We start from the raw sequence: 23,250 nt of genomic DNA, 5'->3' as shown, positions 1-23,250 counted from the left end.
TGGGGTGACAGAAGATGGGGAGGGGATATGTGGGTGGGGACATGGCTTTGCCCCTCATCTCCAGTACTCAGCTTTGGGGGGGGCACAGAGGGAATCTGTGGGGGTGAAGGTTGGCAAGGCACAGGGTATCTGTGAGTTGCCACAGTGATACCTAAACTCAGGGGGGTGAGGGTAACACACGAGGGACAGGAGGGCAGCTCAGACCACCACCAAGAAGCCAAACGGGGGGCTTTATCAGAATTAAGTGATTTGAATGCAGCTCTCATCTGCACCAAGCAAAACCATCACACAAATGTGACGAATGGAATAACGTGCAAGTGTCATGAACGGAATAACGGTACGACCTTCCCATCACCCAAGAACTCTGCAAAATGGCCTTCATGGTGCAAAGCAATAATAATTTAACTAAACCAAATATTTTAAATGGCAGGGTCTAAAGATAGAAATAATGATAAGTAAATAGACATAAAAATCTTTAAAAGACTATATATGATGACTGTTTACAAAATCAGTAACGCCTCATGTATTAGAGCACATGGCACTTATGGTAAACCACTTCACATTTTATCATTTGGAATAAATAAAGGTTTTTATGCTTTGAAAGTGCCCCTTTCAAGTGCTCCTTCCTCCCGCACTGCCCATCTACCAGGCTGTCAAACTTCCTTTAGTTCTGCCAATGGACACCCTTTTATCCCCTATTCAACCTCCTCCTTTAGTCTCCTATGGACCTGGAAACCAGGTAGTCATGTTTGTTAGAAAAGTTTGTAAATTAATAATAAATAGAATTTTAGGGTTTCCCTGGTGGCGCAGTAGTTAAGAATCCACCTGCCAATGCTGGCAGCACGGGTTCGAGCCCTGGTCCGGGAAGATCCCACATGCCGCGGAGCAGCTAAGCCTGTTCGCCACAACTACTGAGCCTGCGCTCTAGAGCCCGCGAGCCACAAATACTGAGCCTGTGTGCCACAACTACCGAAGCCCGCGCACATAGAGCCCGTGATTCCACAACAAGAGAAGCCACCGCAATGAGAAGCCCACGCAGCGCAACGAAGAGTAGCCCCCGCTCGCCGCAACTAGAGAAAGCCCGGGCAGAGCAACGAAGACCCAATGCAGCCAAAAATAAATAAATAAATAAATAAATAAATAAATAAATAAATAAATAAAAATAATAACAATAATAAATAGAATTTTAATGAATGGCTCTGGGTTGCTAACTTATGAGTAAAATGCATGGACCTTGGGAAATGGCCACTGTTCTGATTTTCTGCCTGGGTTCTGGGTTGGTAGGGACGCCAAAGTGAGGGATCACTGTAGCACAAAACATCAGATATACCGACCATCTGCTGATTAACTCTACAATGCAGCATGGATTTGTTGTTCTTCTTTGAAGTAGATCTGATGGCCCATAGGTCAGGTAAACAGACTGACACCCATCACATGCAGAAGCCCTTTAAGAAGTCGGGTGTTTTAAATTCACTGGCACCCCCCAAATCCAACCATCGGGAGATACTGTCAGCAGAAGATCACGCAGTGACCTCAGATGCCAGATCCAGCCCATCCCACCTGGACCCTGACAGCTCTGTTATTTTCTGTGCTCTTAAAAGTTCAATGTACCCCCGCCCCACCCCCAGACAGTTAAAAGTTAGCCGATCCCTCTACCAGTTTATAGATGCCGGTACAGATGCCTACAAACATATCATTCCCTCTTCAGGTCTTGAAACCTAGACTATTACCCCAAATGTGAGAACGCGGCATGTCTAAGGTCATTTAAGTTGGACACCTGTGGAGTCAGTATTGTATAAAGGAAAGAACACCAAGCCTGGAATCAGATTACTTAGATGACGTTTCTGCTTGTGACAAGGTCGTGGTCACAGGGAAAGAGAGCTGGTCTTGACAAGTCCAAGGCAATCTTTCTGCCTCGCTGCTTCCCTCTTTGTATGCTGCCCGTCCAAAGGGGAGATCTGCAGAAAAGAAATCTTACCAGACGAGAAGGTGATGGCGGGAGACACAGTCCTGAAGAGCTGTGGGTGGGTTGAGCATGGGTTGGTCTCAGCCAAAGGCCACCCTTGGGCCATATGCAGAGTCCTCAGTGAGGGCCAACGAGCGTCCAGCCTTCTGAGGAGTACAGAGTCATCATCGGCCACTGGAATAATGAGGAAGAAAATTATGATCTATTCAGACCCATCTCTGACATTCAGTTAAGGATGCTTCATTTCTCAGTCACCAGGTCCTAGAGCCTGATGCAGGACTTGGGGCCTCCTCCCCCATCACTCCTGGGAAGCCAGACAGGACATTAATGGAGAGCTTAGCCAGAAGGACCACACCATCCCATAGCAAGTATAAATCAACCTGAAATACAATCAACCCTGACTTCCCTTTTTGCCTGTGAATGATGATAGCCAAGATGCAGGCTGATTCTATATTCAATTCTCAATGCAAGTTTCCCCCATGAATTCAATTTGGCGTGCTTGTGACAGCAGTGTGCAGGTGTGCGGGCCGACGGGGTAGCAGAGATCCAACAGAGCATAGTCTACATGTTTACATTTGTCTGACAGCTTTATGTGGGTGTGATGAACGGTCCCTCTAACTCACATAGGGGGGAACCTCTGGGGAAACCACTCCCCGGGCCAGTTACATAAAAATGGTGATGCTGGTGATGATGAAGATGAGAATGGTGAAGTTACCAGTGGGGTCAGAGAAAAGCCCAGAGTGAAATTCCAGCAAGTTGGCTGCCACTCCCTGTAGGCCTCCTCGATGGCCTTGAGGATCTCCTCAAGGAACCAGAGGTGGTCAGAGCTGGAGAGAACGTTAGACATCACCCAGCCAGCTCATCTCGCACACAGGGAAGCTGAGGCCCAGAGATGCAACGCGATGTGCTGACAGTCCCACAGGTGGTTACGAGGGGTGCTGTGGCTTCACCTTGGGTCTCAGTCCAGCTCTCTTGCCATGATAGCACGTTGCTTTCTAGGAGCCTCTGCTCGAGCTGTGAGCTGCCCTGCGTCAGGAGCCACTCTGATGGCTGTCCTGCTCTCTCAGTGTGGAGTATGTCGCTATGGAAGGATCGCTAGGGATCACGTGTCCTTGGGGATCTGTGATTGGGTACGGGCTCAGAAGTTCTAACCATTGCCCCTCCACCTGCATCCCACCTTCACACTCAAATATGGGAGTGATTGAGGGTAGATACACGTTGAGGGTCCCTATATCTTAGAAGCTTATTCCATAAACTGAACATCCGAGGTCAAGGAAGAAACCCCAGCTTTTATGAGTCTCTTTCTAAGCAGCCCAAACGGAGGATGTGTTTTCGACAGAAAGGGCAGATGATTCAACTCCAGACTCCAGCGTCTCCACATCTGGCCCATGGCAGGTGCTCAGTAAATCCGTGCAGCTTGAACGGAAGGGGAAGACAGCCAGTGTCAGACACAGAGCTGTTTTCTCCTCAGCGTATCACCGCATTCATTCAACAAACACTTGTACCTTCACATATGCCTGGCACACAGTGGGTGCCCAGTCATACTTGATGCACAAATGAATAAGTGCAATGAATACAGTGCTCCATCGTGCACTCAGCAGAACGAAGGGCACTCAGAACCCTTCTCCTTCACAAGCCCCTGAACCGGCAACGGCCACTGCTCCCTAAGATGACATGAATCGACCCCGTGGAGAAGGTCTTACTTCTGGCTTCTGGAGGTATATCCCTTTGCCATCTTGGGTCAAGTTTTGGAAGACGTCTGTGAAAATGCAGTAGAAAAGAACACAGCTAATGCGTGTGTATGTGTTGGAAACAAGAGGGACTAGCTCCTCCCATACGTCCCCTCACCCAGGAAGCCAATTTCGGCCTCTGTGCAATCACACGCGCCACACTTGTTCTAAGCGAGCCGCTTCACACCTTGGCCCTGGAGCAGGCAGGGCATAAGGTAGTTCGGGTAGATGCAGCTAGGTTTCACAGGCACAGAGCCAGCGTTCCCCAGAGCTCCCTGCACTGGCAGCAGTCCTCTCTCGTGCTTGAACTGGGGACAGGTGGGCAATCCACGAGGAGAGCAGAGGAAGCCCAGGCCCTCCCTCCTTCCCCCCAGCTCACCCTGCATGTTCTCCACATGCAGCATCAAGCGGACAGAGCTGACGAAGGCCATCTGGAGGTCAGGGCTACCGTAGCGGATGAGCATCAGCTGGCAGACGTCATCACTGAGCGCGATTCCTGCATTGAGCAAGGGTTCCCACCGTGGGTGCCGGAAACCTCATATCCAGCTCCCCTCCCACCTGAGGCCCCTTAAATTGTCCCTCCACTTCCGGGACCTGAATCCTAATAGCCTAAGATCTTCTTTTACGCGGTTCATTGTGAATTTTTCAATTATTTAGCCTATTAATTTTATTGTCTCTCCATTCTCCATCCCTGTCCCCTAGGCAACCAGCATGAGGATCTTTTCATCACGTGGGTTACTGGCCTTGAAGGCAGGAGGCAGTCTGCTTAGTGGTCAAGAGCATCTATCTGCCTTGGCGTCTGGGAGTCCTGGATTTAAGCCCCAGGCAAGTTAACTTCTCTGAGCTTCAATTTCTTCCTCTGTGCAGTGGGGATTAGAACAGGGTGTTGGCAAAGATTAAATGCGAGTATACATGTGCCAACCCTCAATAAACGTTAGCTGTGATCATAGTGATAATAATCAATGGTTTAGTTATTCACAGATCCTGGTCTTTGGGCCTCTGAACTCGGGGAGTAACCCTACTCATTAGAAGATTGCAGGACGCCACACACCCTGCCCAGCACCACTCACCCCCGCCGCCCCATCCCCTGCCTGGTGTGCGCCCTGCAGCATCACCTCCCCACCCGCCTCCAGGCCTACCTGTGTCCCTCATGGCAGCCCGCAGCTGGGCCCAGTTCAGGCATCCTGAGCAGTTAGTGCCTTGCTTGTGGAAAACCTCCTGCGAAGAGCCCACACCAAAGGCTAAGGAAGCCAGGCGTTTCCAAGCCCCACCTGAGAGCCCTCACACGCCAGTGTCAAGGCTGCAGGACTGCTGAGTGTGAGGCTCCACCGGTAGGCCCGGCTGCCTAGACAAGAATAGGGCAGGGGGTCCCTGTCAGGATCCCACCTCCTCTCCCAGTTCTCCTTAAGGCTTGTGAGAGTGGGCGGTCTTTCTATTACGGGGGATGGAGAGTCTTGGTATAGGTAAACGTGCCTAATCTGAGCACGCCATCCAAATTTTGAAGGGCTTCCAACCTTATGACTCAGGAGACGGGAGGAGAGTTGTGAGTAATGATTGGAAAAGTAGGAGGGAGCCAATTTATGAAGGACTCTAAATGCCATGCTAGGGAGTGTGAACTCGACTGACGGCCATGGGGAGTCTCAAAACATTTTTAGTAAGGAAGCGATGTGATCAGATGTCGCTTTAAAAATTCGGAAGACTATTGCAACAGGCTCTCTGAGTTTGGGAGAGAAAGGAGGAAACACTAAAAGGACATTAGGGAAGATTAGGTGAGTGGTTGGGCTGAAAGGGCTGAAAGGGAGAGGGGTACCTTATAGTTTTGCAGAATTGCCATTTCTGCACTGTCCCGTGGGAGGCGTGGTGAACCCTTGTTCTTACCTGATAGAGCATCAGCTGCTTCCACGGGTCCCCGAATTCCTGGATACTCACGGTGCCGGACGCATTAAGCTGATAGCAGGGTTAAGGTCAAAGCCGCCAGGGGAGTTTTGTCCACACCTCTGGAGGCAGTAATGGGCCCTCCACACAGCAATGTGCAATTTGGGACACCCCATTCAATGTTAGCCATCCCTAGCTGGCCTCCCTTGACTGCTCAGTGCAGCCCAGGGCTCCCTGGCCCTTACTAGGAAAGGACAGAATGAGCTGCAACACAGCAGCACTGAGAGGAGAGGATGGTCTGATGATGGTGATGATGACAGTTACCACTTAGTGAAGCAGGGTATTCTGACATGGCCAATCTGATGCGATTTAAATAAAAAATAGTAACTCTTTTTCTCACTGTTGTCAAAACCAACTCATGGAAGGAGTCAGGCACAGGGCGGCTAAGGATGCCTCTTATATTTAGTCATTTTAGGAACGGTTAAAAGCTGAACGCTTAGCCCTGTAGACCACGTCCAAGTACCCCCGCATCAGAGAGACTGGCTCAAAAACACCATGACACACCACCTCTCTTTGAGCCCTGATGGTGGGCCTAGCGCTGAGCTATACACTTGACCTATGGAACTTCATTTTCACCTAGTAGGTGGGGTAGGTACTAACTCCTCCCTCTTATGGATGAGGAAATGAGGGCTCAGAGAGCATGATCTTGTCCAAGTTCATACAGCTGCTGACAAGGCTGGGACCTGCCCCAGTGCCTGCATACCTGACCACCATCCCACACTGCCCGCAGCCTCTGCAAAGTTTCTGCCAACATTCTTTATATTTGCAACCCCTCTCACAGTATCCATTCTATGTGCCTCTCTGTGGCGTGGGTAATTAAACTCCGAACAACTTAAGGCAGAGGGTTTGCTAGAAAAATGACAGTGTTGAGAACAAGGAAAGCTGATTTCGCGGCATGTCACGGAACTCCCCAAGCTCTGGTTTCCTGATCTGTAAATGGGGGCAGCGGCTGCCCCATCACCAAATGGAAAACTCAGGACCCTGAGGCTCTTGTAAAAGCTTCTTGTAACCTGGAGAATTGTTACTAACCGCCACCCTGCAGCTGCCTCATCCTCGCTGTCAGGAAGTAAGCTTATTGTTATTAATAACAATATTGATCACTTTTCGATGACAGTTCTGTCCTAAGCACTGTACGTGGGTTATCTCATTTGTATTCATATACAAATCTTACAGAATAGGTTTCGTTTTGGGGTTGTTTTTTTTTTGTATTTTGGCTGCTCTTTTTTGGGTCTTCGTTGCTGCTCACGGGCTTTCTCTAGTTGCAGTGAGCGGGGGCTACTCTTCGTTGCGGTGCACGGGCTTCTCATTGCGGTGGCTTCTCTTGCTGCGGAGCACGGGCTCTAGGTGCACGGGCTTCAGTAGTTGTGGCGCATGGGCTTAGTTGCTCCGTGGCATGCGGGATCTTCCCAGAGCAGGGATAGAACCTGTGTCCCCTGCATTGGCAGGTGGATTCTTAACCACTGTGCCACCAGGGAAGCCCCAGAATAGGTTTTAATACCATCTCTGTGCTGCACATGAGGACCTGGGGCACAGTGAGGCTAAGTGACTAGTCGGAGATCACAGACCTAGTAAGTGCTAGGGTTGGGATTCAACCCCAGGCCGCCTGGCTCCAGGGCAAAGCTCTCTAACAGCAGAATGCATCCTCCCACAAACCCAAAAAGATACATCCAGTAGGGCCAGGATCCCCTGGCAGGCCTCGAGGCTGAAGAGAGGCTGTTCGCTCCTTAGACCTGTGAAGGAACGGAAAGAGTCTGCATGGGCGTGGCCCCAGGACTGCATGGCCCTTTTCTGAACAGGAAGGGGCAGTGCTGCCTAGGCTGGCCATAGGGCCCAACGACCACCATTTACGTTGGGGCAGGAAGAATGAGAACAGTGGAGACAGAGAGAGAAGGCTTAGAGGGGATTCCTACATCCCAGTAACACAGTAAAACCCTGCAGAGAACATTCTGGTTTTGCTTCACAGTAGGTCAGATGAACATGGTCCTGTGTATCGGAGGGCTGGGATGGGGGCAGACAGGACGATAGAGTCACAGGCTCCCCAGTCTGAAAGGGCACCTTTTTCAAGCTCCCACCCAAACTGGGAGACAATCTCAGATGTCCTGACAGATGGCCTGTCGGTTCTGGGAGCTCACTTTTTCACATGGAACCATAGCTCCAAGTCAGGAGAAACTTCTCCTGTTAATTCCAAGGGAAGCGCCTGTAAAACTCACTCACTAGTCCTAGTTCTACCTCCAGAAAAGCATAAACAGGTATTTGTCCCCTCTTCGACTCCTCCCCTCCATTCGAAACATCTAAACATTTCTCCATCGGTTCCCCAGATGATATGGTTTCTAAATCCTCACCTCCCTCTTCTACGCACTTTGCTTTGCGAGCGTCTCCCTAAAATGTGGTACCGAGACTGGAACGCACTCCTGCAGATGCAGGTGGATTAAGCAGAGTACAGTGGGTCTATCACTTCCAAAATTTTCAGTCCACATTTCCCAAATGAGGTTCCCAGGGAGACGTTTTGCAGAGAAAGGGTTTTGAGTTCAAGTATTCTGTATCTATGACCCTTGTCTGCATCACCATGTACCGTAGCACGTGATCCGTGTACAGGAACCAATGTTGAAATTTTGTTTAATGCAGAATTTCCTAAGCACCGTTGACCATAGAATCGAACCCATTTTACTTCATGGAACACTTACTAAAACCTCTCGGTTTCTAACATTTCTCGGAACACAATTTCAAAAACACACTAAATGCTTCCATTAAATACCGCCTGAATTTGGGTTCGCTTATTTAGCAGCAACTTGAAACTATTAGCACATGTTAAGCTCAAGGTCAACTAAATTAACCAGATAGCTTTCAAATTAACTGCCACAAAGATGAGGTCTCTTCTCTTAGGAACTTGTGCAACTGATTTTTTAAATATTATAAAATGGCAGATTTTAATTATCACCCTGACTACATTTCATCTTTTGGGCTTGGGCACAGCTTGTGGTGAACATTCTGAATTTTAATTCTGTTGGCTATTATATTAATTATTGCTCCCAGTTCTGTGCCCTCTGCAGATCTGATAAGCCTGCATGCCATGTCTTCTTCCAAGCCATTGATAAAAGTTGAGGAAGTGTAAGGGGACCAAGGGCAGAATACAGAGCCTCTCAACTAAATACTTAAAACGTATAGGCTCTGACCCATAACATAGAATTATCTCTCTGGGTTCATATTTATATAACTCTTGGGATGATGATAAAACTTGTGAATCATATTGCAACTTTCCAACCCACATTTCATCATTTATTATGGGAGACTTTACCAACTATTTTGCCAAAAGCTATAGCAGCTCTCTGATCTATCAACCAGAAACCCTCTCATAGGAATAAATGAAAGCAATGTGTCCATCCATTCTTTCCAAGGTCATTTTGCATACTTGTGATTAACGCCTTAAAAATTTAAATGTGCAGAAGCCATCTCTTTTACATTTTTTTTTGTTTTTTGAGGAGGTGTAGGGAGGGGCTGCATCTCACATTGTATAATTTCTAGAGTCTCCCTTTCTGGCTCTTTTATGATACTCGAGTTTGGCTTTGAGAAACCATCTGGAAATTATACAGTTTCTGAGTGTGTTTGGGTTTGAAATCTTGGCTTCATGTAAAGGAGAGGCAATCACATATTTCAGGTAGCAAATACCCTTTAATTGTTTGGTTTACTTTTTTTCAAAATCATGTTTTTCTCACTCAAAATACTTTTATATGGGCTTTAAGCTTTCCTGATGATTTATCCCAAGCTTCCTACAAAGGCATCCACACCGCCCATCTGCAGTTCTCCTTCGTGATGTGCTCCTATCAGATTTCTGTGGGTTAATCAATTTAACTATGAGCTCATCAGAGAGCTCTCTGGTAAGCTAGTCGATACTTAATATTTATTTGCCGGGTTGAGAAAATGAATGCCATTCTTCCACATGGACTTTATATGCCAAGAAAGAACTATTCAGCTATTCTTCTCAAATTAGCAAACTAGCAGAAATCTTCATTTTCACTGCCATCTATCTTTACACACTCAACTAAGCAAAAAAAAAAAAAAAAAAAAGAACAATTTTCTAAGCTGCATAAATTCCTCTACCTCTTTGTCAGACCACACGACCCACCCTGGTATAAGACACAGCTCCTGGGGGGACCAGTGGGCATTCACATGTCCCACCAGGAGAAAGAGAAATAGACCCAGAGTTCAGAAAAGTTGTGACCCCTGAGTCCTACAGGATGACTCTGAAATACTCACCTGCCCAGGGCATGTGGTTCAGGATCTTCTGCAGTTGGACTGCATTTATTTCTGGATGCTGGAGCAGAAGCAGAGTGGTAGAAGTGAATCATCACTGCTGAAGGCTCGTTAGATGCAGAGGGCCCACAGCTAAAGAGGGTTGGGAAAGGCCTCTCCCACATCTGCTCAGGGTGGCACATATGCCATTTCTGGGCAGAATAACTGATGCCATTTTCCTGCACATAAGGAACATGACTAGACGTATAATTAAATCTGGAATTTCATAAGAACTTCTACAACAGTTTAACTGGGTGCCAAGTTCAGAGCACCCCAGCAGGGCAGGACTCTTAAGAGGTAGACTAATAGCGGTGATTCTCAAACTGGGTTCTATAGAGATGCTTTGAAAATTCAGCAGTTGGGTTTCCGTTTTATTACTAATAAACTATCCTTAGCCAAGAGTCCAGATTTCCATTTTAGAGTTCAGAAAAGCAACCCTTTACATGAACATTTAACTTTAGAACATATTAATGCAATGTAAGTGCCATAAATTTGAGCTTATAAAATGGCTATAAGTTATCTGTTCATATTTATCTGTTTTATATATGTTAGGTTTCTCTGTGAGATTCCATTTGATAAAAAGGACTGCCGCAGAAGAGGTTTGGAAACTCCTGGTATGGAAGAAAACTTTTATAAACAACACACATAAGATTCTGATGTATCCTCTCTGATGACATTAAGCAAAATGCCAGTGGTGAAGATGAGAGAAGACGGGAGGGCTGTTACTAACACAGGCAGTTCATGTTCTTCCAGTTGTAATGACATCACTCAGATGTCAGGCCCAGATTTCTTGCCCTATTTCTAAATGTATTTCGCATCCTTCAGGTTAGGGACGGGGTGGCCTCTTGCTGGTGCTCAAACCTGGGTCAGCTCAAGGAAAGAACTGGAAGGGACCAGGAGGGTAGGCTTCCTCCTCCCCAATGCCTCTTACCAGTTCCACCCCCACCAACCCACCCACGGGGTCTTCTCCCTGGGCGTCCCTCCCCCAGACCCCCCAGGGCTCATCATTGCCAGGCTCCACCCACACCTCCCAACACTGAGTCTCACCTCTGCCATATTCCATTGTCACAGGGATTAAAAATTAAAGTTGTTTTTCCTACAACAAATCAATGTAGCTTCCAAGAACGGATATGCATTTTACAGGAGCCTTCTGGAAACAACAGCTCTATTCATTTGTCTAAAACCTTGAGGGCTATCATAGAAAGTGGCAGTTTGGGGACTAGAAAGCCTTAAATCACAATTTACACACAGGGTCAGGCAGATGCAGACCCGCCCGCCATGGGATTATAGGCTCCACAGCGTGCCCTGCTCCTTGCTACCCACCTTGGTTCAACTTACCTTTTCAAAGAGTTGGGTGAAGAATTCATCCTGCCCTCCATTTGCTCTACGGTCTCCTATAGGAACAGACACACAGAAGGACTTGGTCATTCCCCTGGACGAATGGACTCGCGTGCACACACTAATGTGCTCACGGCTCCCAGGCCTCTGAAATCTGTGAGTCTGACCTTGAGTGCTGGTTTAAATGTTTTACCGTAGCACTCACCCACATCCCTGTTTCTCCAGTCGTCACTGGCTTTGGGGAAGTAGCAAACCGTGAAAGGGGCAGAAGAAACACCGGGTAGAGAGAAACAGAAGGACACGGAGGTGTGACTCCTGCCTCTGGGGCTCCGGGCCTTCAACGCCAAGGACCTGACCAGAGGGCAGTTATTTTGGTGCAAAAGCAGCAGAACCTGCATACTTCTAGGGCACGATAGATAACATACCATGTGCACCATAGAGTAGGGCCTGCAGGATCTGCAGACCTCTTCCCCGGACCCCTGAATGTGAGGGGAGAAGCCCCCCTTCCCAGCTCTGTAAACAGTCCCCATCATGTGGAATTCCACCTGACAACTCACCTTAGGGAAGACGACACTTGAATTGCGGCCAATTTCACTGAGGGGGGAGAAAAGACCGAATTACTTCTTGGGGATCATTTTGGGAACGTTTTGACCAATATTCTCCCACCCCTGGGAACTCACCTTCCCAGTTCCTTAGCTGACGCCCCACTTGCCCTTGAAGTGTGCAGTCTGGCACAGGGCTCGGCACACGGCTGTACCTCCCCACGTGCCCTGTGTTCTCACCCCACGGCCTTTGCTCAAGCAGAACCCTCCACCCCGTGTGCCCTTTCCTTCCCCCACCCTCATCTAACTACTCCCACTCGTACGTTCAGACTCAGTGGTCTCACAAGGCAGTGAGGCCTGGGACCAAGATAAACTATCTATGCCCGAAATATGATGGAAAAAGAACTGGGTTCTAAGCACTGAAGGGCTGTCATGTCAGAACAATCATAGGCAAAATACAGGCTTACCTCATTTCACTGTGCTCCGCGTTAGTGCATTTTTTTACAGATTGAAGGTTTCTGGCAACCCTGCATAGAGCAAGTCTATGGGCGCCATTTTTCCAACAGCATTGGCTCACTGCCTGTCTCTCTGTCACATTTTGGTAATTCTCGCAATATTTCAAGCGTTTTCATTATTATATGTTACTGTGATCTTTGATCAGTGATGTTACTATTGCAAAAAGATTCTAACTCACTGAAGGCTCAGACAATGGTTAGCATTTTTTACCAGTCAAGTTTGTTTTTTTTTTTTGACCATACAACTCGGCATGCAGGATCTTAGTTCCCCGACCAGGGATCCAACCTGTGCCCCCTGCAGTGGAAGTGCAGAGTCCTAACCACTGGACAGCCAGGGAATTCCCGAGTATTTTTTAATTAAGGTATGCGCATTGTTTTTTTAAGACATAATGCTATTGCACACTTAACAGACTACAGTACAGTGTAAACATAATTTTTATATGCCCTGGAAAACCAAAAATATCCTGTGACTCTCTTTAACACAGTATTTGCTTTATTGCAGTGGTCTGCAACTAAACCTGCCATATCGCCGAGGTAGGCCTGTAATAAGTTTGGCTGGGATGAGTGTATATTGATTTATCTGAGCCTGATGGTTGATGACAGCCCCCCTCAACTGAGCAAACCCTGTGCATCTCTTAGGAATCACCACGTCCTTGAGGCCACCCCTGCTTCCCCCAGGACCATGGAAGGGTGGCTCAGATGCTTCTCCTTGGTGCTCTCCAAACACCCTGGACAGATAAACGATTACCCCAGACACAGCATAACATAAATAACTGTTCATACGTCCATGTCCTTTCCAGCCTTTGAGCCCCTGGAGGGCAGGGGCCAGACCTGTTCTAGCTTTTTCTCTCTACGTCCAGCAGAGTGTTCATTTGTCAGAAGGAGAGCGGGGAGGAAGAAGTGAGGGATGTCTCCGCGAAGACAGCTGCCCTGCTCTCCTGCTCACCCTGTCCCCTGTGTTGGTCACAGAGACCCCCGTCCTCCGCCATTTTCGCCTCACCCTGCCCCCCTCCCCTGGCCCGAGTGGACCCCAACCTCCGGGAGAGGCCTGGACCTTACTAAAAGACGCACTTCCTGGAGAAGGCTCTGAGGACGAACTCAGACTCCTGGCGGGACTCAGATGTGCAGGGCACAGTGACGTATGTCCCAGGCTCCAGCCACAGCTCCCGACTCACTTCCTTCTCTCTGAGAAACGTCTCAGGCCAATTCAGGGGAGCATTTTCCCAGAATAACTTGGGAGACGATCTCCTCTGGTCATCATAGCCCTGTGGGTAGAGGACGGGCACCTTTGCTGGAACCCTACATGAGGTTGAATAAATATGTCGACTGATTTGACTTTGTGTTAAAAACAATATCATACACAAGATGAGGTGAGGAATGTCACTGTGTCTGCACTTTCCACTTTACAGTTGAGGGTCTGAAGTTCAGACAAGTTAGGTCATCTGCACAAAGTCACCTAGCGGGTAAGAGTCTCAGCCAGGATTGGAATTCAGGACAGCTGAGCTCCAATGTCCACATTCTTGATACTTCCTGAAGCTGCCTCCATGTATGTGCTACCATTTCAAGGTTGATCATGACATGATTATGCTCATAGGTACAGACGGACCACCAGCTGTCTCCCTCCATACAGATCAACTGGATATTCCGTGTCATCTCAGTGAAAGCAGCCTCTAAAAGAGGAAAGAGTACTGGCCAAAGCTCAGAAGACCCAGATCAGAGGTCTGGTTTGTGTTTTGTTTTATCTCTTATTTTTATTCTCTCTTTCTCTCTCCCTCTCTCTTTTATATCCCCCTTTGGCCCTATTTTTCTCTCTTGCTTCCTCTTCCCTTGGCTCTCATGCAGGGCTATGGAGGGAGGGGAGATCCATAGGCGGGATGCACACAGTTGCTGCGGAAGACACTATCCACCACATAAAGACATTTCCCAGATTCCACTTAGGGCTGGGGAAACAAAATGTATCTCTTGGTGACACATGCTTTCTTTATTGAGACAATGAGAACTAGAAAATCAGCCCTTTGCTGTCTTTGCCCTGGCTGCCAGGAACCTCAGAACTAAATTTTATAATCAGTTGCAGTAGCTGTTCTAGGTTTAGTGCTCCTGGTAGAATTAACTGCTTCCCTATCTCTCATCTATTTATAACTTTTTTCTCGTCTTTTGAATTCTGTAACTGGTTCATAGTTTTGTTCTGTTTATACTTTTTATTGTAGGTTGACCCAATTCTATTTAGGAATAGGCTTGATATAAATAGCTTTTTTATATGAAATAGTAGAATTTAATAGAAATTCATGGCCTTTTAGATTTGTCTAGATTTACCAATGTCTATTTTGAGATCTGGCATCATTTATACTATTTCCTAGACTTTTTTTTTGAATTTTATTTTATTTTTTTATAGAGCGGGTTCTTATTAGTTATCTATTTTATACATGTTAGTGTATATGTGTCGATCCCAATCTCCCAATTCATCCCACCACCACTCCTTGACGAAATAACTTTTTCTTTTAAAATCAATAGGCACCTTTGGGAGCGCTCAGTATTCCCTCGGGAGGAAAACAAAAAACCCAACCAAGCCAAGACACCCAACGCAAAATGGTTTCTTTACAAAAACCCTTTCACTCGATTCAGTCCAATCTGAGAAAATTGAGTTTTTCCCTCCTGTTTTCTTTGGGAAACAAAGAATATCCGCCACCCTTCAGAGGCTGGGATAGCTCCGGCCTTCTTAACTGATCCCTCTAGGCTGCCACCGCAGCTGAAACACAGAGCTGTTGCTGTCCTCTGCCTGTGTTTCTGTTTTGTTTTCCCAGCCTTTGTCCCTCGTCCCCTCATAGGTGGGCTGCATGGGCTCCTGATGTCCCATCTGTTATAGATCTATTTTATTATGGGCTTCATAACTCAGGCAAGATTGTGATTTTTCCTTCTTCCTACGTTGTGACAGTCTTCAATATTAGCCCTAAGTATTTATGTAGGGATTTAATCGATTCTAAAATTTATTGGTTCTACGTCAGGCTCAGACCTGTCTATGGAGGTATAAGGACTTTGGGGGGCCCTTGGATAAAAAAGAACAGCAGATGCTCTTTACTTGCACACACAGAGGCAGTTGGCATTATTGCCAGACCTTCCCGTGGCTCCTTACATAAGGCTGCTGCAGTCTCAGTGAACCCGGGACATCACTCCCTACCAGGGCCAGCCTGGCAAGTGTGCAACTCACCTTGCTCATCTGAAAAACAAAAAAGAGAGGCCTCATTAGGCAGTGAATCCACCTCTTTCACAAGCATGAATTCTAATGGAGGCTGGTATACAAGAAGACTCTACCCAGAGGCCACTTCCCCTCCCATAAGACTTGCTGTTCCAGTCAGTGACATTTTAATCCATCATCAGAAATCCTGGATAAAGGTGAGGCAAGGTAAGCTTGGCTTTTGGGGAGGGGCAAAGGGAACTAGAATTAATTGTACCAACTGTGTGCCAGGCACAATGATAAGCACTGCTACACGATCTTCTTTTACTCCACCTTTTGCATAAATATCATTGTCCCCATTTTACAGATGTAGAAACTGATGTTCAAATGCAAGAAGGTGGCTTGTTCTAGATCACATATTCCCAAGGATTTGCACCCATGGTAGACAGAGAAGGATGTAGGTAGACAGAGATGGATGGTAAAGAGGACAGGAAACAGGAAGAAAGGATGAGACTCCACGAGAGGCCCACCTACCCTGAAGAGGTAGAAGCCAATGGCGAGGTGAGGTTTCTTGTTGCGGTGCCTGTGCCTGGGCTTCCGGAGCAGGGACACCAGCACACTACAAGGCATCTGGAACCTCCTGCCCTCCTGGGGCCTCCAGACCGACAGCAGGAACTTAGGGTTCTTCCAAAATGTGTCTGGGGCAGAACATAGCCAAGGTGAGACAGGCTCCCCTAGCATCCTGCTTGCCAAACCACAGAGAGGAGCACAGACCCAGGGTGCTGCCCCGGGATTCCCACCCAAGGTCCACCCGGACAGAGCTGGGGTCCACCCGGACAGAGCTGCACATAAGCTAAGGCTTGGTCCCCGTTAAAATGCTGCTCCCCTGGGACCACAGGCACATTCTCTTCAGTTAGTTAACAGTCACTGACCCAGGCAGTGAACATCTCCAGGACACAAAGTCTGTGCCAGGCAGTGTGCTGGGCAAAAGCTACAGTGGAGAGTAACTCTCAGGTCTGTGTGTCCGTAGAAGAACCCGAGGTGGAAGGGGTGGGAGGGAAGGGGACAGAGCTGTGGGGACCAAGCCTTAGCTTATGTGCAGATGCAGCCTCCGGGGGGACACTGTGGGGGAGATGAAGGCAGAGCCAGGGCCGCCCGGGCCCCGCTGAGATCTTAGCCCCTTCACATCTTTCCTACCCAAGAGACGGCCCATTGTGGAGACAGGGACACAGTCCCCAAACCTCTCCACTTGGAGAATGTATACGCTTTCATCTCCTATACCTGATGACCTGGGAATCCTTGATTTTGTTTCTCTACCAAACTCTAGGTAAGGAGGGCCTGATGCATACGATATAAATACTATTTCAATCCTGCCTGTTATGGGGTGGTTACTTCAGCGTATCAGTGACCTTATCCTAAAACCACAGAAAGATGTGACCCAACCTTCTACTATGCCTGTGCGCCTGTGGCCGCCTGGTGCCGATTAGGAAAGGGGACCCTCTGGAAAGATACACCCCCAAGAGGTAGGCAGCCTGACTGAGAATTCTACGCCCTGGTGCAAATTAGGACAAAGGTGCCCCATCTTCCTGGTTCACATAGCCCGGGGCCAGCGCACGCAGCTTGGCCAGCAAAGCCCCCTCACCTTCAGCCAGGGGCCCTGGGCAGCGGCTCTGTCTGCAGCCCCACCTTTGCCTGGAGAAGCTGCCCCTTTAGACCCAAGAGCCCCTGTCTCCTGTGCACAGGCTCACCTCGGGGTGACTTTGTCGGACCACCAGCCGTGGTCCCTTTCTCCCATCTCCCCTCCAGCATGGTGTACGACCACTTCTGGACCACCTCCTGACTCAGCAGGCCTGGGCTCAGTTTACAGATGACCAGAAGTATGAAATGTGCTTTAAAGTCCTGCAGTGTCATCCTGTGTAGAGGACGAAGGAGATGACATCCAGTCATGAGGACCAGAAGGGAGGCTGCAACTAAGTAACGGGCATCCCAGCCCTCTGCTGGACCCAGGGCCCCAGCCTCCACACCCCCATGCAGAGCTGAGCTGGCTTTGGACCCATGAGACTGGGGCTGGATGGACCAGTGTCACGGTCCATCTTGGGCAGGTGGTGCTACCAAGAAACCCCACCCTGTGGCTGGAAGAAGCCTCCACAATGGCTACCTGAGGGCGATGTTCTTGGGCCACTGATGGTGGTGATAAAGTGGAATTGGGGCATTCATAGCTAGTCAATTGATTTATACATGTTCAATAAGAATTGCACAAATCAGTTCCTCATCATCAATTGATAAAAATCTTCGCCCCAATTGGCTAACGTTGTGCCCCAAGGCGTGTTGTCTGAACCAGCTCAGTTTACTATCTGTAAACAGAAATAATAGTATTTGCAGGACTCTTGAGTTCAATGACCACTTACTTCAAGAGTGAAAGGGACACAGCAGTCTGAAAAGGATGGGTACAGGGAGAGGAGGGACAGCGTGGGAGTTAATAGTAAGGGTGAAAAGTGGAAGGAACGGGGAACAGGTGGGTCTCATGTCAGACACCCAGAAGCAGCATCAGCTCAGGGTGTCTGGTGGCCTTTCATAAAAAGGGGTGAGAGGCTTCGGGGTGGGTGGGGGTAGTATTGCTTTGCTCTGGAGGGCACAGGTGCGGTGGTTTATAGTCGGCAAGAAACAGAAGTCGGAGAGGAGGCAGTGGCCACACCCACCCTCTGCTTTGAGCACCCGCTGAGTTCCATGCCAGGGGTCTCTGCTCTCATCACAGAGACTGTGCCTGTTTGATTGCCCTGCTAAGCCATGAGCCCCTAAAGGGTCTTCTTGATCTCTGTATAAGAGATCTTGTCTCTTGATCTCTCTTGATCTCATGTATGCCTGGCATACATGAGGCACCCTGTAAACGTTTGCTGGATGGATGTCCTAATGTAAGCCAGGGCGTGTGCCCCAAGTCTCTGAGTCAAATACCAGAATTCTGCATCATCATCTTTCCTCAGCAGCAGAATCTTCTCCTTGAGGCTCAGTAGCTCCCACATACTTGAGCTGAAAACAGAAAAGAAATGTTTTCATGGGGAAGGAAAGGATGGAGAGGGACATGCAAGAAATTCTTCAGTAAATGCTCTATAGTGTTGCTATTTGTTCTCATCTTCCTACTGCTTGCAGACAATTACATCGCACATCCTCTATTATGAAAGCAACGTGTGACATTCATTCATCACTTACTCGGAGCCAAGTTCTGGGCTAGGCTCTTGACATACTTCATTTAAGGCTAACAGCAACTTTACAAAGTAGGGATTTTTATTGCCATTTTAAAGATTAGGAAACTGAGGTTAAAAGAGATTAGGTCACTTGCTTGAAGTCACAAAGTTATTAAATGTCAGAACTAGCATTGGAACCTATGTTACTATTGGGTTTTTTTCCACAGCCCATCATTTTGGACTTCTGTTTCTGGCTACAATGGAGTAAGGCTTTCATATACCACTTCCCCACTATAAACAACTAAAAATGGGACAAAATACAAGAAACAACTGTTCTTGGACATTAGACAGCAGGCAGCACAGAATTGTGACCCCAAGAGGAGGGAGACAAATAAAGTGAGCCTAACATTGCCTAGACTCCTGCCTGAAACTACTTCCCTGGACAGTGACGCAGGGAAGTGGACCCACAAAGAGCCCAGCAGTCTTGCTGAGTGGAAGAGACAGAGTCTGAAGTTCAGGGAGACAAGACAGCTAGAATTTGCTGGGGAAAGTGCCCAAGAGGAGGGGGCTACTTAAACAAGGACCTCCAGAGAACTTAACAGGTGTTCCCTTGAGTCTTTGGCTAAAATAAAATCTGTCCATACATAAAATGAAATCCCACAAGACTGGACTATACACAGAACAATTTCCAGAGCTGACACCAGGCTGGAAATCATTTGAATTCCCACCAGCCAGAGTCAAAAGACCTTACAGTATACATGGGGTCTTCAGTAGAGAACCCAAAGGGTCTACACCTTAGTAGTGGGGTCAAGTTAGGCCCCAACTAAAAGTTTTCCTAGAACTGTCCTAAAAGAAAACTTCAAAGTATCAAAATAATCCCTAAGCAACTAAATCTACAATGTCCAGTATCGAATAAAAAATCACTATGTATATGGGCTTCCCTGGTGGCGCAGTGGTTGAGAGTCTGCCTGCCGATGCAGGGGACACGGGTTCGTGACCCGGTCCGGGAAGATCCCACATGCCGCGGAGCAGCTGGGCTCGTGAGCCATGGCCGCTGGGCCTGCGCGTCCGGAGCCTGTGCTCCGCAACGGGAGAGGACACAACAGTGAGAGGACCAAGTACCACAAAAAAAAAAACAAAAACAAAAAAAAACACTATGTATATGAAGAAGCAGAAGATATGATCCACTATCAAATCAATATCAAAAAAACAAACAACCCAATCCAAAAATGGGGAGAAGACCTAAACAGACATTTCTCCAAAGAAGACATACAGATTGCCAACAAGCACATGAAAGGATGTTCAGCATCACTAATCATTAGAGAAATGCAAATCAAAACTACAATGAGGTATCACCCCACACCAGTCAGAATGGCCATCATCAAAAAATCTACAAATAAGAAATGCTGGAGAGGGTGTGGAGGAAAGCGAACCCTCCTGCACTGTTGGTGGGAATGTGAATTGGTACAGCCACTATGGAGAACAGTATGGAGGTTCCTTAAAAAACTAAAAATAGAACTACCACACGACCCAGCAATCCCACTACTGGGCATATACACTGAGAAAACCATAATTCAAAAAGAGTCATGTACCACAGGATTCATTGAAGCACTATTTACAATAGCCAGGACATGGAAGCAACCTAAGTGTCCATCGACAGATGAGTGGATAAAGAAGATGTGGCACATATATACAATGGAATATTACTCAGCCATAAAAAGAAACGAAATTGAGTCATTTGTAGTTCGGTGGATGGACCTAGAGTCTGTCATACAGAGTGAAGTAAGTCAGAAAGAGAAAAACAAATACCGTATGCTAACACATATATATGGAATCTAAAAAAAAAAAATGGTTCTGAAGAACTTAGGGGCAGGACAGGAATAAAGACACAGATGTAGAGAATGGACTTGAGGTTACGGGGAGGGGGAAGGGTAAGCTGGGACAAAGTGAGAGAGTGGCATGGACATATATACACTACCAAACGTAAAATAAATAGCTAGTGGAAAGCAGCCGCATAGCACAGGGAGATCAGCTCGGTGCTCTGTGACCACCTAGAGGGGTGGGATAGGGAGGGTGGGAGGGAGACGCAAGAGGGAGGAGATATGGGGATATATGTATATGTATAGCTGATTCACTTTGTTATAAAGCAGAAACTAACACGCCATTGTAAAGCAATTATACTCCAGTAAAGATGTTTAAAAAAAAAAAAGAAAGAAAATGTGATCCATGACTACACGTAAAAACAGACCTAGAAATAAGAGAGATATGGTGGAATTAGCAGCTAAGGACATTAAGACACCCATTATAAATGCGCTTCATGTTCTCAAGGGTGTAAAGGGAACTATGGACATGATGAAGAGAAAAGTGAAAGATAGTCTCAAAGGGTATCTCTAGTATTAAAAAATATAATCTAAAATGAAAACTACTCTGGATGAGACTAACAGCAGATTAGACACTATGGAATAAAGCCCATCATTTTATTTAATCCTCATCACACATCTGGCTCAAAGAAATTAAAAAGTTTGCCTAAGATCACACAGCTACCAAAATTAATTTAACCTGTCATTTTTCTCAAAGACAAGCACTTGTTTTCCTAAACAAACCACTACCAACAACGTTATGATGCTATATTTCTACACCACTTTAAAATTTATATAAATCGGGCTTCCCTGGTGGCGCGGTGGTTAAGAATCCGCCTGCCAATTCAGGGGACGCGGGTTCGAGCCCTGGTCTGGGAAGATCCCACATGCCCAATTAAGCCGATGCGCCACTGAGTCTGCACTCTAGAGCCCACATGCCACAACTACGGAAGCCTGCGCGCCTAGAGCCTGTGCTCCGCAACAAGAGAATCCACCACAACGAGAAGACCAAGCACTGCAACGGAGAGTAGCCTCCACTCGCTGCAACTAGAGAACGCCCAAGCGCAGCAACGAAGACGCAACGTAGCCAAAAAAAAAAAAAAAAAATTAATATAAATCTTTGGATGCCATTTTTCCACATAGATCCAGTCCCTCCGACAATTCTCTTTATTAATGTATAATAAATAGAGTGGAGTACATTCTATCAGGAGTAATATTCCACTTATTTTTCTGAGCCTTCATTTTTTCATCTGTAAAAATGATTAAGTGATAATGCATATGTGAAAATGTCAAAAGCACGCAATTGAATTTGTGTGCCAAAGGCAGCCTCCTTTGCAGCCTTTACCTACCCCGTCCTCACCCCTCCCAGCCAGTCTCAGAAGTTCACCTGTCACTCCAGTCTCCTTTCCATTCCACTCTTCCCCAGGGGTTCCGCAGCTTGACTAGGTAGGCAGGTCCATGTTTGGAGGTCACCTGTATAAAATGAGAACCAGTCCAGTGGCTGGGCTGAGTGCCAATAGCAAATGTTGCAGATATCTGGGTGAGATTCATGCCTGCAGATGAGACCTTGAAATGAACGATCTAAGGCCCTGGGAGTTGGTAAGAGGAGAAAATGGCTCTGCTGCTCACTAGCTGTGAGACCTAAGGGAAGTTACTTAACCTCTCTGTGTCCTTTTCCTGATCTGTAAAATGAAGCCAATAGTCACATCTACTGCAATGAGTTGAATGGGTACCCTCCTCCAAAGATACGTTTACCTAGAATCTGTCAATGTGATCCTATTTGTAAAAAGGGTCTTTGCAGGTGTAATTAAGTTAAGGATCTTGGGATAAAATCCCTCTGGATTAGGGCGGGTCCTAAATCCAATGACAAGTGTCCTTACAAAAGAATAGAAGGGGAAAGACACAGAGGAGAAGGGTGTGTGAAGATGTAGGCAAAGACCGGAGCTATGCATTCCGAGCTGAGGAATGCTGGGAGCCACGCTAAGCCGAAATAGGCAGGAAGGATCCTCCCCTACAGCCATTGGAGGGAGTACGGTATTAAGGGCACATTGATTTCAGACTTCTGCCTTTAAGAAACACTGTGAAAAATTAATTTCTCTTGCGGCAATTTGTTATGGCGGCCCTAGGACACCAATACACCTACTCATAGGACTGTTGTGAGGATTGAGCTAACATGGGTAAAGCAGTTAGGACAGTATTTATCACATATTAAGTGCTAAATTTTGTTAAATACATTTGTTAAATAAATATAAAATCATAAACATAAATATTTTTAAATATAAATTTTGTTATCTCAATATGAAAATAAAAGTTCTTGACGCACACAAACATGACTGATGGTGATCTAAGAGAAAGAAGAAATCAGGTGCGAATGGAGTTGAAAAAGTCTGAAACAGAGTTAAAGGGAATTGGAGGACTTTGGGGAAGTCACACTTACACTTACAGCCAAATAAACCTGGGGTCTGAACCCAACTCTAACCATTTACTGACTCAGTTTTATCATTTCAGTTTTATCATCTACAAAATAGGGATAATATATACTTTGTAAGATTAGTGGGAAAATTCAACTATTCATTTCGTAATGAATACAAAACATTTAGTCCAGTGGCTGGTCCATAATAAGCACTCAGTAAATTGTGTTAAAATAGTAATTAAAATTATTCCGTAATGATTACATTTAGTGCTTACCAAGAGGTCTCTGGGAAACTCTCAACCCTGGGA

At 46.9% G+C, this 23,250-nt stretch overlaps 1 protein-coding gene across 1 annotated transcript; it reads right to left on the bottom strand.

The window, feature by feature from the left end:
* Positions 1 to 2,026: 2,026 nt before the first annotated feature.
* Positions 2,027 to 22,080, bottom strand: CAPN14 (calpain 14). The gene is made up of 15 exons (XM_030858017.2): positions 21,917 to 22,080; positions 18,441 to 18,515; positions 17,237 to 17,400; positions 16,023 to 16,186; positions 15,522 to 15,530; positions 13,376 to 13,581; positions 11,813 to 11,853; positions 11,260 to 11,312; positions 9,886 to 9,943; positions 7,297 to 7,361; positions 5,575 to 5,643; positions 4,836 to 4,914; positions 4,076 to 4,192; positions 3,670 to 3,725; positions 2,027 to 2,140 (listed from the first exon to the last, which is right to left on the bottom strand). Exons 1-15 carry the CDS (start codon positions 22,078 to 22,080, stop codon positions 2,084 to 2,086), a joined length of 1,377 nt encoding a protein of 458 aa, XP_030713877.1. The 3' UTR covers positions 2,027 to 2,083.
* Between the last annotated feature and the right edge of the window lie 1,170 nt (positions 22,081 to 23,250).

The sequence above is a fragment of the Globicephala melas genome, chromosome 12 (genome assembly GCF_963455315.2).
Source record: "Globicephala melas chromosome 12, mGloMel1.2, whole genome shotgun sequence".
In the NCBI taxonomy this organism is placed as follows: Eukaryota; Metazoa; Chordata; class Mammalia; order Artiodactyla; family Delphinidae; genus Globicephala; species Globicephala melas.
This window is presented reverse-complemented; position numbering and strand designations above follow the sequence as displayed.

Excerpts from the sequence above, each read along its gene's own strand:
- CAPN14 (XM_030858017.2), bottom strand. The coding sequence starts at position 22,080 with ATGAATCTCACCCAGATATCTGCAACATTTGCTATTGGCACTCAGCCC. Across the intron at positions 9,944-11,259 it reads TCACCCAACTCTTTGAAAAG|CATCCAGAAATAAATGCAGT; the intron begins GTAAGTTGAACC and ends CTTCTGCTCCAG. Across the intron at positions 5,644-7,296 it reads GGATCCTGGCCCTACTGGAT|CTTAATGCGTCCGGCACCGT; the intron begins GTATCTTTTTGG and ends CCCTGCTATCAG.